Raw genomic sequence first — 13,668 nt, forward strand, 5'->3', positions numbered from 1 at the left:
AGGAAATGATTAAAGCTGTTTCTGCACTTAGGCGTATTTCCTAGGCGTATCACTTTCATTATTGCCCTGATTCATGTCCTGTTTGCTGTCAGGGTCTGACTCTGCATCTGTAGTTTGCCATGTAGCGCCTGGAATTCTGAGGTAGAATTCCCCTGAACATGGAAGCTCTACTTAGGAGTAATTGTTGGTGACGGATGCATGTTACTAACTCTCTTTTAACACTGCACAGGTTGCCGACAGCCCTGGTGAAACCGTTTTGACCTGGGCAGTCTCTTAAAATGTGTGTCACAAGAACAGAAGAAGAGATTGCTGGATCGGGCCAGTGACCCTTGTAGTCCAGCATCCTGTTCTCACAGTGGCCAACCAGATGCCCATTAGGGGAAGCCCACAAGTCAGATACGGGAACGACGAGAGCCATCCTCCTTCTTGCCCTTTCTAGCAACTGATAAGCATCGCCGCTTCCGACTGTGGCCTAGTAGTCATCAATAACCTTCGCTTCCCCAAATTCGCCTGGTCCTCTTTCGAAATCATTTTATTTGATTTTACAAGTATAAGTTTCTAACAGTACCAATTACATATCTGTTCAAAGAGATTTCTCTGAATCTTGCGACTCCCCCCCCCATCCCTTCCATGGCTTCTCTTGTGAACATTTTCAACTACATATCCTATATAATAATATACAAGTGTCTCTGCGTCCAGTCCCTGTGTCCCTGTGTCTGCGCTACTGCGCATGTGCCCCACGGACACAGGGATTGGACGCAGAGACACTTGCTTGCGCGCCCAGGACACTCTCATGGCAACTTGCTCTCGCCGAGGCTCCCCGGCCGGGTCCCGCCGTGCCGAGCCTCACATGCCCGCCGCCGCCCTCCTTCCCCGCCCATCCCTGTTAGCAGCCGCTGCGGCGGGAAGAGTTTGTGGCTCTTTCCCCCACACCTCCGCCTCTCTTTTCTCGGCCGGCTCCCTCAAGCGCCGGCGCTGCCATTGCCATTGCGGCCGCAGGGGGCTCCGGCACTGCCAGGCAGGAGCCCCGCCTCACGTGAGGGGAGCCTTTGCCTCAGAGGGGAAAGGCGGGAAGAAAAAATGCAAAGAAGGAAAGAGGGCTCCGCACGGTGGAGGAGGAGGAGGAGAGGGTAAGGAAGTGTGCGGGGGTATCTTCCTTCCTTCCTTCCTTCCTTCCTTCCTTCCTTCCTTCCTTCCTTCCTTCCTTCCTTCCTTCCTTCCTTCCTTCCCTCCCTCCCTCTCTCTCTCTCTCTCTCTCTCTCTCTCTCTCTCTCTCTCTCTCTCTCTGCGTCTCCCCTCACCTGCGCCTCAGTCCCAGAGGCGGGGAGCCGGAGTCGTCCCCCTCGCTCGGTCATGGCTGCCGGCCTGCCCTGCTCCTCGCTACACCCCGCCGGGCAGGTCTACTCGGGAGGAAGCGGGCTTCAGAAGGCTGCCTCCCCTTCTCCTCCCAGACGCAGCAGCCGAGCGCAGAGAGGGAGGGAAGGCCGCGGCCCCGCCACTCCTCACATGTTCTAGCGCCCGTTTACCTGTTACATTACAAGTGATATTAAAATCCTGCTAATGTTTTCATTGGCTTACAGTGACCTCCCAAGTTAATTATAATTTCCCCCCATTCTTTTTTTAAAGTTTTTGACCTCATGGTTCCTGAGCTTCCCGGTCAGCTTTCCCGTTTCGGCATAGTCCATCAGCTTAGTTTGCCAATCCTCTCTGGTAGGGTCTCTTTCATCCTTTGCCTGGTCGTCTTTTGAAGCTGGCCAAGCTGGTGGCCCTCACTGCCTCCTGTGGCAGGGAGTTCCACAGTTCCACAAACTTCTAACATGTCTGATGTGACTGAGACACACACACACAGAGAGAGAGCAAAAGCCTCAAAACATCCAATCGGTGTGTCTTTTATTGCCCTGCTCTGCCCTCTGTTCATTTCAGTCATGACACGGAGAGAAGCTGTCTTTTCCGCAGCTATATATAGTCCCAAGTGCGGTTGCCAGAGGGGAATGTAGGCCAAAGAGCTACCGGTTTTTATTTTTATTTTCACCCTCTCTCCCCCCCCCCCCAGGACTTGGCGTTCTTTGGGAAGGCCACAGCAAGGGTATAATTTAGGGACGAATATTCTTTCGGCCGCGTTGTTCTTACTCTTAGTGCCCAAAGGCCAGTTGCAAATCCCTCAGCCGCTCAGAGGAATTACAACGAAGGAGGGTCAGGCCCCGGGTTCCTTTCTAGGAATCTGATCAGCCTCCAACTGCGCAGGGCAGCCTTTGCCAACCTGGTGCCCTCCCATCAGCCCCAGCCTAGCACCCTCCAGTCCAACCATTGGACTACAATTCCCATAATCCAAAGCCCCTGTTGGGCAGGGGAATGGACTCTCTTGAAGGGTCATCTGTCGGGGATTCCTTAGCTGCAATTCCTGCATTGCAGGGTGTTGGAAAGGATGTCCCTTGGGGTCCCTTCCATCTCTACAATGCTGTGATTCTGTAATGCCTGGGCTCACAGCTCAGTGGAAACTCAGCCACTCATTTGAGCTGGCAGTGCAGACAACACAGCGCTCTTCTTTTCTCTATTTCTACCATTCTAACATACACACATTTCCCCCCTAATACATGTCACGTGTTTTGCATACATTTTTATTTTTGCCTGGAAGACTGCATCACAAAATTCAGAGAAGGGCAAATTTCGAGGGTTGGCTGAGTTCCACCCCAAGTGTTCGAATCATGGAGGGCAAATGAGCCTTGCTTGAAAATGGGAACGGAACACACCTCTCCCTGCATCTCGTAAGTGCAGCTGTGCGTTTCCATGGCACAACAGAGCATCCTGGGGAGGCCCAGGGATTGCATGGCCCTGAAGATGGTGATTGGTTTGTTCTACAGTTTAGCAAGGCCTTGGGGTTTCCGAGAATAGAGAGTCTTCCTCCCTCCCTCCCTCCCTCCCTCCCTCCCTCCCTCCCTCCCTCCCTCCCTTCCCTCCCTCCCTCCCTCCCTCCCTCCCTCCCTTCCTCTCCCTCTCCCCCCTCTCTCTCTCCCAGTGGCGAACGGTGCCACTTGGCTGCCCGGGGTGTCACCCCCTGGGGGCGGGGTGTCGCTCCGCAGCACGTATGTGTCCTGATGCATGTGTTGTGATGTCACGACGCATGCGCAAGGATGAGCGGCCGGTGCGCTACGGAGCAGGTTGCCAGGCGCCACCAGTGGCAAACCGCTCTGCTTCTTCCTGCTTGGGCGGAGGCAGCGAGGGGCGGGCCAGGGGCTGGAGTCCAGTATACCTGAAGGAGCGTCTCCACCCCCATTGTTCTGCCCGGACACTGAGGTCCAGCACCGAGGGTCTTCTGGCGGTTCCCTCCCTGCGAGAAGGGAGGTTACAGGGAACCAGGCAGAGGGCCTTCTCGGTAGTGGCACCCACCCTGTGGAATGCCCTCCCACCAGAGGTCAAAGAGAACAAGAATTACCAGACCTTTAGAAGGCATCTCAAGGCAGCCCTGTTTAGGGAAGCTTTTAATGTTTGATGGATTTCTGTATTTTAATGTTTTGTTGGAAGCCGCCCAGAGTGGCTGGGGGAACCCGGCCAGATGGGCGGGGTATAAATAATAAATTATTATTATTCCCCCGCATGCTGTCCCCCGCGCTGCCCCCGCCAGAGTGGAGCTAAGGGCGGCGCCCCCCTAAGCCCCTCCCTTGTTATGCGCCTGCTCTCTCCCTCCCTTCTCTCTCTCTCCCTCCCTTCTCTCTCTCCCTCCCTTCTCTCTCTCTCTCTCCCTCCATTCTCTCTCGCTCCCTTCTCTCCCCTCTCCTCCTCCTCCTCCTCTTACCTCTCTCTGTTTCCCCCTTTCATCTTTTTCTCTCTCTTTTTCTCCCCTCCCTCCCTCCTCCTCCTTCTTAATCACCTTCTTCTTTTCTCTCTCTCTGTCCCCCCCCTCCTCCTCCTCCTCCTCCTCTCTATTTGGTCACAAAACCAGATGAGGAAGTGGCGAGATTGTGGAGGAAGCTGCCACCTCATTTTTCACATCATCTGCAGAGGCGGCTCAACCCCCACCCAGGTGTGATAGGAAGGGAAACTGAGTCAGCCCATGGGCAGAATCTGCTAGGCGGGTGAGTCTTTTAAAGCCCCATTAGCATTTCCTTGCCATTTTTAGCCTTTTCAACAGAAGAGCCTGCAATTCACACTTCTTCACATTTTGCACTACAGTTTACAGTTCAAAAAGATGTACCAAGACATTAAATTATGCCATTTGCATCTCTCCTCAAAGGAGCTCGAGATGCCGTACAAAGACGACTCCAAACCTCATCCTCCCAACAGCCCTGTGAGATGGGCTGGCTCAGACACTGTGGCTAGCCCCAGGTCACTCAGTGAGCTTCATGGCTTAATGGGAAGATTTGAACCCTGGTCTCTCAGGCCCTAGTTAGACATTCCAAGCACTGCACCCCACTTTCTCTAGATGCGTTAAAAATGAGTTAGTTGTCTTTGAAATGAGTATTAAAGGATAAAGTACACTTGGAAATACATACGCTGAGATGAAATACATATTTATCATGTGATAAATAAGATCTTTGGTGCATATTTTCATAGAATCACAGAACGGTAGAGTGGCAAGGGACCCAGCATCCTGTTCTCACAGAGGCCAACCAGATGCCCCAATGGGAAACCCGTGAGCAGAATTTGAACACAGGAGCCCTCTCCCCTCCCGCAACTGGTCTTTAGAAGCACCGCTGCCTCCGACTGTGGAGGCAGAGCCGAGCCACCATGTCTAGCCGTCGTCAATAGCTCCGTCCTCCATGAATTTTCTTTTAAAGCCATCCAAGTTGGTGGTCGTCACTGCTTCCAGTGGGAGGGAGTTCCATAGTTTAACTCAGGCATAGGCAACCTTTGGCCCTCCAGATGTTTTGGACTACAATCCCCATCATCCCTGACCACTGGTCCTGTTAGCTAGGGATCATGGGAGTTGTAGGCCAAAACATCTGGAGGGCCACAGTTTGGGGGTGCCTGGTTTAACTCATAGTTTATGTCTTCTTTCCTGAATATTTCAACAATCAGCTTTACCAAGGGTGGATCTACATGCAGGGAAAACACACATGCTATAAGTAAGTCAGAAATTAAATCGTTATAACAAAAGAAGAAGAAAAACGATATGGAAAAAATTGCACAATTTTTTTTGCTCTCCATCGCCATCTGCTGTTGCTTGTTTACAACACATTTAAAACACGTTTTTGACTAATGTAGCTGAATCCCAAGGGTCCACAAGTTGTAGCGTTAAGAGAGAAGGAGGAAAACAGGGGTGTACCCAGGATCAAAACTAGGGGGGAAGGGGAGGGGCCAAGGCACGGGAGGGGCCACAAAGTGGGAACGTGGGCGGGGCTACGGAGCCCAGGTGAAACTTGACTCCGGTCTCACCTAGGCGCCGCGAAGCTTTTTGCAGTCAGAGGCGCTGGGGTTCCGCTGACAGCACGCTGACAGGGCGCTTGCTCTGGCCCGCCGGGCTGCCCCCGGTGCACTGTGGCCAGGACCCTGGCAGAGCGCGCAGCCATGGGCGAGAGCGGCGCTGCCGGCGGGGCTGGTGGGCAGAGACCGAGGCGGAGCACAGCCCATCGGAGTGCGAGTTTGGCGTACCCGCCCGCCGCGCCATGCCCTCCAGCTTCCCGCCGCGCTCTCTGGTTCCCCACTGTGCTTGGCCTTGCCGGAGGGCGCAACAGGGAGCTGGAGGGAGGGCGCGGCGCGGTGTGCTCCGCCTCTGCCTCTGCCCACCAGCCCCGCTGGCAGCACCGCTCTCGCTCACGGCTGCGCCGGCCCTGCTTCTTGGGGGGGCAGTTGCCCCCCTGCCCCGCGCTGGGTACGCCCATGGAGGAAAACCTTTCTCTCTCTGCTTTTTCCATGCCATGGAAAACTTTATAAACTTTGTCATCTCTTTCTTGCCTTTCCCTCTAAACGAAAATATCCCGAACGCTGCAGCCAGTCGGCTTCTTTGTCCATCTCCGTTCCCCTAGGCTCTCTGCCGTTCACGTCTCAGAGCGTGAGAGCCCAGAGGATTCTGGGAAATCAGTATAGCGTGCACGAGTGAGACTGTGCGAGTGTGTGTGTACAAATGACCTCATGCTTTCCTCTCCCTTGCAGTCTCAAGGTCAGCTTAGTTTGGCCTTGAGCTCAGGGCTTAGATAAGTGACCGATAATTGCTTCCTTTTTTGCTTTTCTTTGGCTTGGCCCTGTGGCAAAGGGGCCGCCTTCTGCCAGGGACAGATTTAACTCTTGGAGGCGTGAAAAATCCCCAGCGTTGGTAGTGGAGATTCGGGCGGTTGCAGGGCTTGCACTGCGGTAAGGGACAGGAGTGGAACATCGCCAGCAGGGCCAAATGGCAAGGGTGACATGGAGGGCTGTGTTATGCCAGGAATGGGGTGGCGAGAGCGAATTCAGCCCTGGCTTGGAAGTGTCGTTTTCTGGGGTTTTATATCTGATTCTGATGGGTAGGGCTCAGTGGCTTTCTCCCCCTCTCTGTGTTTTTGCAATGTGTATTTGTGTGTGTGCATTTTGAAGCCTTGGCAAGCTCATCCTTACTGAGTGGCTGGCATTTTGAGAGGCAGCGCCGCACAGTGGTTGGAGCGCCCGACGTGGACCAGGGAGCGACCAGGGCCTGGAACCTTGCTCAGCCATGGAGCTCACTGGGGTTGGCCTTGAGCTCAGTCATTGCCTCTCAGCCCCTCCTCCTCCCGCTAAGATTTCCAGCAACTGGTAATTGGAGGGATTGCTGGAGGGATTGCTGCCTCCGGCTAGGGAGGCAGAGCCGAGCATCATGACTAATAATAATAATAATAATAATAATAATAATAATAATAATTTATTATTTATACCCCGCCCATCTGGCTGGGTTTCCCCAGCCACTCTGGGCGGCTTCCAACTAGAAAATAAAGCACAGTAATCTATTAAACATTAAAAGCCTCCCCGAACAGGGCTGCCTTCAGATGTCTTCTAAAAGTCTGGGAGTTGTTTTCCTCTTTGACATCTGGTGGGAGGGCGTTCCACAGGGCAGGCGCCACCACCGAGAAGGCCCTCTGCCATCAATAACCATCAATTGATCTAATCCCCTTGTAAAACCATCTAACTTGGTGGCCATCATTGCCTCCTGAGGAAGTGAGTTCCATAGTTTAACCGTGCTGCGCGAAGAAGGGATGCACAAGAGATACACAGTAAAAAACAAACCACTTTGGCTCTTTCTCCGCACTGGAAAAACCTTGCTCCTGGGCCTCTCTCTCTCTCTCTCTCTCTCTCTCTCTCTCTTGTGAAAACTCTTCCGCAGGCCAGCCTGGGCTGCCAGACTCTTGGCATGCCTTGTGAGGCTGACTCAGTTCTTTCTCCTCTCCGGCTCTCGCGGTTATTTTTTATTTTTAAACACCTGTTTGTCATCTGGTGCCTGGAAGCCGAAGAGCCTGTTTTCAGTCTTGGCTGGGGCGATGCATTTTGCAGTCCCCCGGAGGTAGCACAGGAAGCCGTGAAGGGTTGCACGCCCCTTCTGTTAGAGAAGTGTGTGGGTGCACGAGAGAGAGGGGGGGGGAGCTTGGTTGTTTCTTTCCAACACACTGACCTTGTGCGACTTTTGACAAGTAGCTCCTGTTGATCTTCAGTGAAAAACATAGTGTCAGGGGGAGCCCACAGGGTCCCCGGGAGGAGATGGATGCCTCTAGTGGGGAGGAGAGGGAGCTGGTCAGCGCGGGGAGGAGAGGGCTCGAGGATGCTGTGTCGGAGCCTTTGCACCACCTTCACCCAGAGGGCGCAGAGAGGGAGATGCCACTTCCGTCACCCCAATTGCGCAGAGGATTGAAATGCAAAGAGGGGAGGCGGAGACTGGGGGTGTCCAAGTTCTTATGTTGGGGTAGAAACTGGAAAGGGGCACCCCCAGATTCTGCGAGTGACTAAGGCACTCATGAACCTGTTAGCTCTTCACCATGGGTGTCAAACACAAGGCCCGGGGGCCAAATCCGGCCCGCCAGACCTCGTCATGTGGCCCGTGTAGCCAGGGCCGGAGCGTCCACAAAGGCAGACTAGGCGAAAATGGAGGGGGCGCTGCCACCGCTGCCCGCCCGCCCACCCACCCACCGTGCCCAGAAGGGAGAGCGAGGGCTCCGACAGCGCCTTCCCTCTCCGCCAGCAAGCGCGCGACAAAACGTCGTTGGGGCTGCAGGCAGGCAGGCAGGCAGGCAGGCAGGCAGGCAGGAGAGCGCCTGCCGCGGCGCCCGGGAGCTCTGGGCTACAACAGGAGCTCGCGGAGGCTGGGAGCACCACGCCCCACCACCCGCGCCACCCCATCCAGGGCTGGGGAAGGGACCTGGCAGGCAGGGCCCTCGGCACGGCGCTGGAGCGGCACGGGACTCTGCGCACCCTTACAGCGCTCCATTTCTAGGCTCCTCGCGCCTAGAAATGGAGCGCTGGAAGGGTGCGCAGAGTCCCGTGCCGCTCCAGCGCCGTGCCGAGGGCCCTGCCTGCCAGGTCCCTTCCCCAGCCCTAGCGGTGGCGGGCTGCAGCCTTCTACCCTTAAGAGCACTTGAGAGAGGCGAGTTCGCTGCTTCTGACGGGAGGCAAGTCACAGCCTCGTCTCCCGCGCGGCTTCTGACGCCCCATGGCTTCCGTGAGTGAAGGTCTTTCTGCAGACTCACCACAATCCCCTCCCCCTCCCGGGCTGCCTGAATGTTGCATTTCCCGGTGCCTCGGCTTTCTAATCTGTCTACACCAGCTCCCTGCACACCTTCCCTGGTTGCCAGGTATGCTCCCTCGACCCCGGGAAGGTCGAGATAATGAAGGCGCCTTTGTGCAAGGCGCGCCCAGGAAGAGGTGCACGGTTGGGACCAATAGGTGTGAGCAATGCAGATTTGTTTTCCTTGGTGTGCACATATATATTAGAATAAGATATTTTTTTGTTTGCAACGCGTGCTACTCGGCGTGTGCGCGTGTGTGTAAACAGAGCTTCAAGCCACACACGCCTTGCCCCATTGTTCTCCCCCCTCAGCGGCCGAACCTACCCTTTCTTGATGGGGGGGGGAGAGAGCTTTGTCCAGTGGTAAGTGGGCAGGGCAGTGGAGCCCATGAGAAATAGGCCTAGGCTGGGGGTTAGGGGTGGGGGTGGGGTTAAATGCAGCTCCTCAGTCGATCCCGCGCCACAGCGATCCTCCTCTGTAGAAAGCAAGAGATCTGGGAGGACCTTGCCTTGAAATCTGCCAATGATTGCGGGTGTTTGAGCGCCTTGGTTGCCTTCCATATGGTTGCTCTAGGCAGGTTGCAAGGATCTGAAGGGTCACCTGAATCCGGGTCGTCAAAAGTGGGGAACTGTGCTCGATCCTCCTCCCCACCCCCCTCCCAAAAGCGTCCCTGTCGGTAACACCTGGCTTAAGATATCTCTGCTGCTGCAGTAGGTAGAGCACGTCATCTTAGGGGGGTTGAACTAAAGTTTTGCAGATTTCTCCTATGAGGAAGTCTTTAAAATACGTTTTTGAGGTGGGAGGAATTCGAATCTGCTCTTATTTTTGTGACCGGACTACATTTGGCTTGGTAGATCTGCGTTCCATTTTTTTTATTAAAAAAAGCACATAAATTAGTTTTGCAGAACTAAAATCAGTTATTACTTACATTATTACAAAAAAAACAGTAATAATTGAATGCAGTGACAATAATTTATGATAATAAAGAGTGGACACATAGTTCTACAGATACAACCGGCCCTTTGAGGGTGACCAAACTGCTGATGCGGCCCCCAATGAATTTGAGTTTGACACCCCTGCTCTTCACTGTACATTTGTTGTTTAGTCGTTTAGTCGTGTCCGACTCTTCGTGACCCCATGGACCATAGCACGCCAGGCACTCCTGTCTTCCACTGCCTCCCGCAGTTTGGTCAAACTCATGTTTGTAGCTTCAAGAACACTGTCCAGCCATCTCGTCCTCTGTCGTCCCCTTCTCCTTGTGCCCTCCATCTTTCCCAACATCAGGGTCTTTTCCAGGGAGTCTTCTCTTCTCATGAGGTGGCCAAAGGATTGGAGCCTCAGCTTCAGGATCTGTCCTTCCAGTGAGCACTCGGGGCTGATTTCCTGAAGAATGGATAGGTTTGATCTTCTCGCAGTCCATGGGACTCTCAAGAGTCTCCTCCAGCACCATAATTCAAAAGCATCCATTCTTCGGCGATCAGCCTTCTTTATGGTCCAGCTCTCACTTCCATACATCACTACTGGGAAAAGCATAGCTTTAACTATACGGACCTTTGTCGGCAAGGTGATGTCTCTGCTTTTTAAGATGTTGTCTAGGTTTGTCATTGGTTTTAATCAGGTTGGAGTCCTGCGCCGTTACTCGTGAGCAACCATCCCACGATCCTTACACATAGGAATGCAGCCTGCTGCATCTGCATGGCGACCTGTTAGGTGCACAACAGCCCCTCTGTCCCAAATCAGGGTCTTTTAAAGCAACATGCAATAAACATGCAGGGCACTGAGTTGTCGTATATTGAGAAAGGGAGAAAAAGCCAATCTATCTATGCACGGTGCATAATTTTCTATACTTCTCCCACCTGTTACTTGCCTTTTCTCTAAACTGAAAAAAAAAGCCCGAGTGCTGTTACCTTGCAGGGGAGTTTCCTGCAACTGGTGTTTATACATAGTCTGATTTCTATGCAAATCTGTGCCCTCTCTTTTCTCGCAATGCGTAATTGTCTAACTTCGGCAGGTATGAATATTCATCTCCTTGCCTGCTCTGGGGGTCTTGGTGGACCACAAGCTTAACATCAGTCAACAGTTTGTGAGGCAGCAGCAAAAAAAAGCTAATGTTATTCCAGGCTGCATTAACAGCAGTATAGTTCCAGATTGAGGGAAGTCATAGTACCACTCTATTCTGCCTTGGTCAGACCACACCTGTAGTCCTGTGTCCAGTTCTGGGCAGCACAATTTAAGAAGGATGTTGACAAGCTGGAACGTGTGCAGAGGAGGGTGACCAAGATAATCAAGGGTCTGGAAACCAGGCCTTATGAGGAACGGTTGAAGGAGCTGGGTATGTTTAGCCAGGGAAATAGGAGACTGAGAGGAGATATGAAAGCCATCTTCAAATATCTCAAGGGCGGTCACATGGAAGATGGAGCAAGCTTGTTTTCTCCTGCTCTGGAAGGTAGGACCCAGACAAATGGCTCCAGAACACAAAAAAGGGGATTCTGACTAAGCATTTGGAAAAACTTTCTGACAGTAAGAGGAACAGTAAGCAGTGGAACAGTCTCCCACAAGAGATGGTGGACTCTCATTCCTTGGAGGTTTTTCAGCAGAGGTTGGATGGTCCTCTGTCATGTATGCAGGGCCGTCTTACCCATAGGTGCTAGGAGTGCAGGGCACCCGGGCGCCGGGCTCTCAGGGGTGCCAGGTCGAAAGTCCGGGGCCTGAGAGTTGAGAAGAGCCCACCCATCAGTCAGAGCCCCACGACGGGCTCTTCTGCTGTGGCCGCGAATTTGGGGGCGACTGAGCCACCAAGATGCTGAGGCGGCCGGCCGGCTCCGCCCTCCTGCGCACCTGGGACTGGGCAACCTGGGAGTTGGGCGGCGGATCTTTGCACCCCGGCACCACATATGCTTAAGACAGCCCTGCATGGCTGCTTTACCTAAGATTCCTTCATTGCAGGGGGTTTGACTGGATGACTCTTGGGGTCCCTCCCAACCCTACAGTTCTATGATTCATTGCACCTGGGTGCTAGAGGACTGATATTCTTTGCTGCAGGAATTGTCCCTTTGGGTACAACAAGATTCTGCCTTACCTCCTGTGACATTTTGCCTCTTGTGTCATTGCTAGGGGGGGTCGTCTAGAGATTTGGGGTGCACTGTCTGTGCCGGGCAGCTGACACCCAAATCTCTTTCTCCTTTCTTTCTGTGTCAGGTGTGCTGGCATCAGGGGGGCTACCTGGCTGGCAGAGGTTTCTCATCCTTTGCCCAGAACTGGGGAAGTTCAGTGTTCAGTGTGTGCTGATATCTCTCCCCTCTCTCTCTCTTCTGCAGACTCAATTTCCTGCCCGTGGAGAGGTGGCGGTTACCGTGGAAGGCAAGGATCTATTTTTGGTGCTGGAAAGAAACCAGTAAGTATTATGTGCCTGTTGAAGAGGCCACTTACTAGGAACTCCCAGAGGGTCAAATTCCTGCACCCAGAAATGCCAGAGCTCTGAATGTTGTTGTTTAGTCGTTTAGTTGTGTCCGACTCTTCGTGACCCCATGGACCAGAGCACGCCAGGCACTCCTGTCTTCCACTGCCTCCTGCAGTTTGGTCAAACTCATGTTCGTAGCTTTGAGAACACTGTCCAACCATCTCATCCTCTGTCGTCCCCTTCTCCTAGTGCCCTCCAACTTTCCCAACATCAGGGTCTTTTCCAAGGATTCTTCTCTTCTCATGAGGTGGCCAAAGTATTGGAGCCTCAGCTTCAGGATCTGTCCTTCCAGTGAGCTCACTGGAAGGACAGAGCTCTGAATACATTGTGCCGACGGAGAGGAGTTTTCTACCTTGCAGAGTTTGTTATGCTCCTGCCAGGGATGAAAGGGGCCAAGGGCAGAGTGTTCCTTTGTTCGAATCCTGCTTGCGGGTTTCCCCACAGGCATCTGGACTAGGTAAGCCATTGGCCTGATCCAGCAAAGGTCTTTCTTACAGTCTTAAAAATGTGCTATCGAGGGTGTGTTTTGGGGAATGCAAATATTCTTTAAAAGTTGGTATATTGTTTTTAAGTGTTCTGGCCCAGGATGTGACACCAGAGCTTCCAGAAATGGCTGGCTCACCCGACATACCTTGCTGTAACACCCTGTTGCAAAAACACCAGCTCCTTTTGATTCGAGCCACGGCTCAGAGCTCTCAGCAGGAGTGTGCATGTTCCATGCAGAAAGTTGAGCCTTCGGCTGGAGCAGAGATGAATTCCTGCTGAGTCTGGGCTGGGACATTGGTGGGCTTTGCCAGGCCAGTTTCTCTGGCTTCCTGAAAGGATAAGATCAGACCAATGGCACACCTAGTCCCGAATCCTGTTCTCACAGTGGCCAAAGGGAAATCAACAAGCAGGATTCGATTTTTTCAATTAATCAGTATCAGTCTTTTTGCGGTGGTAAGGGCACAGAGTGTCCACTCATATTGTCATTTTGACATTTGCTCCGCCATGTTGACTTTGGGCGGGGCTAGAAGAAAATGAGGGCGGAGCCATGGGTTGCGTTGCTGCAGCGGATGGAGCGAATCCCCTTTGAGGAAAGCACAGAAGTGTTTGGGTCCTTTTAAGTTTAGAGCAGGGGTTGGCAACCTAAGGCCCATGGGCCAGAAGCGGCCCATGGCGGTCGTTTAACCAGCCCATGGACCCCTGCCGCCTGCTCAGTCGGCTCCTGTGCACCGTGCTAAACCGGTGCGGAGCAGAGTGGGGACTGCCTTCCACGATGCTGGCCAGCTTCCCATTGGCTGAAGGAAGCTCCTGCAGCCAATGGGAAGCTGCGCATGCCTCCTCCTCGCCGCAAATAGCATTTGCGCATGCATGCACCTGTGGGACCGTGAACCGTCCCAAGCCACAAAAACTTTGCTAACCCCTGGTTTAGAGAAACAGCAAGTTAAGAGGAGAATCCTAGAATTGAAGTGGTGGAAGGGACCCCGAGGGTGATCTCAGCTGAAGCGTGATAGAAGCTTGCAAAATTATGGATGTTGTTATTTAGTCATTTAGTCGTGTCCGAGT

The 13,668-nt window shown here is 53.2% G+C and overlaps 1 protein-coding gene across 3 annotated transcripts in view; it reads left to right on the forward strand.

The window, feature by feature from the left end:
• ADAM33 (ADAM metallopeptidase domain 33) overlaps positions 1-13,668 on the forward strand; it is a 99,171-nt gene that overhangs the window by 12,314 nt on the left and 73,189 nt on the right. For all 3 annotated transcript variants that reach the window (XM_060278330.1, XM_060278329.1, XM_060278331.1), the window contains exon 3: positions 11,978-12,054. In XM_060278330.1, the coding sequence (XP_060134313.1) occupies positions 11,978-12,054 (77 nt within the window). The remainder of the gene's footprint in view (positions 1-11,977; positions 12,055-13,668) is intronic.

This window comes from Zootoca vivipara, chromosome 9 (assembly GCF_963506605.1).
Source record: "Zootoca vivipara chromosome 9, rZooViv1.1, whole genome shotgun sequence".
NCBI classification, from domain to species: domain Eukaryota; kingdom Metazoa; phylum Chordata; class Lepidosauria; order Squamata; family Lacertidae; genus Zootoca; species Zootoca vivipara.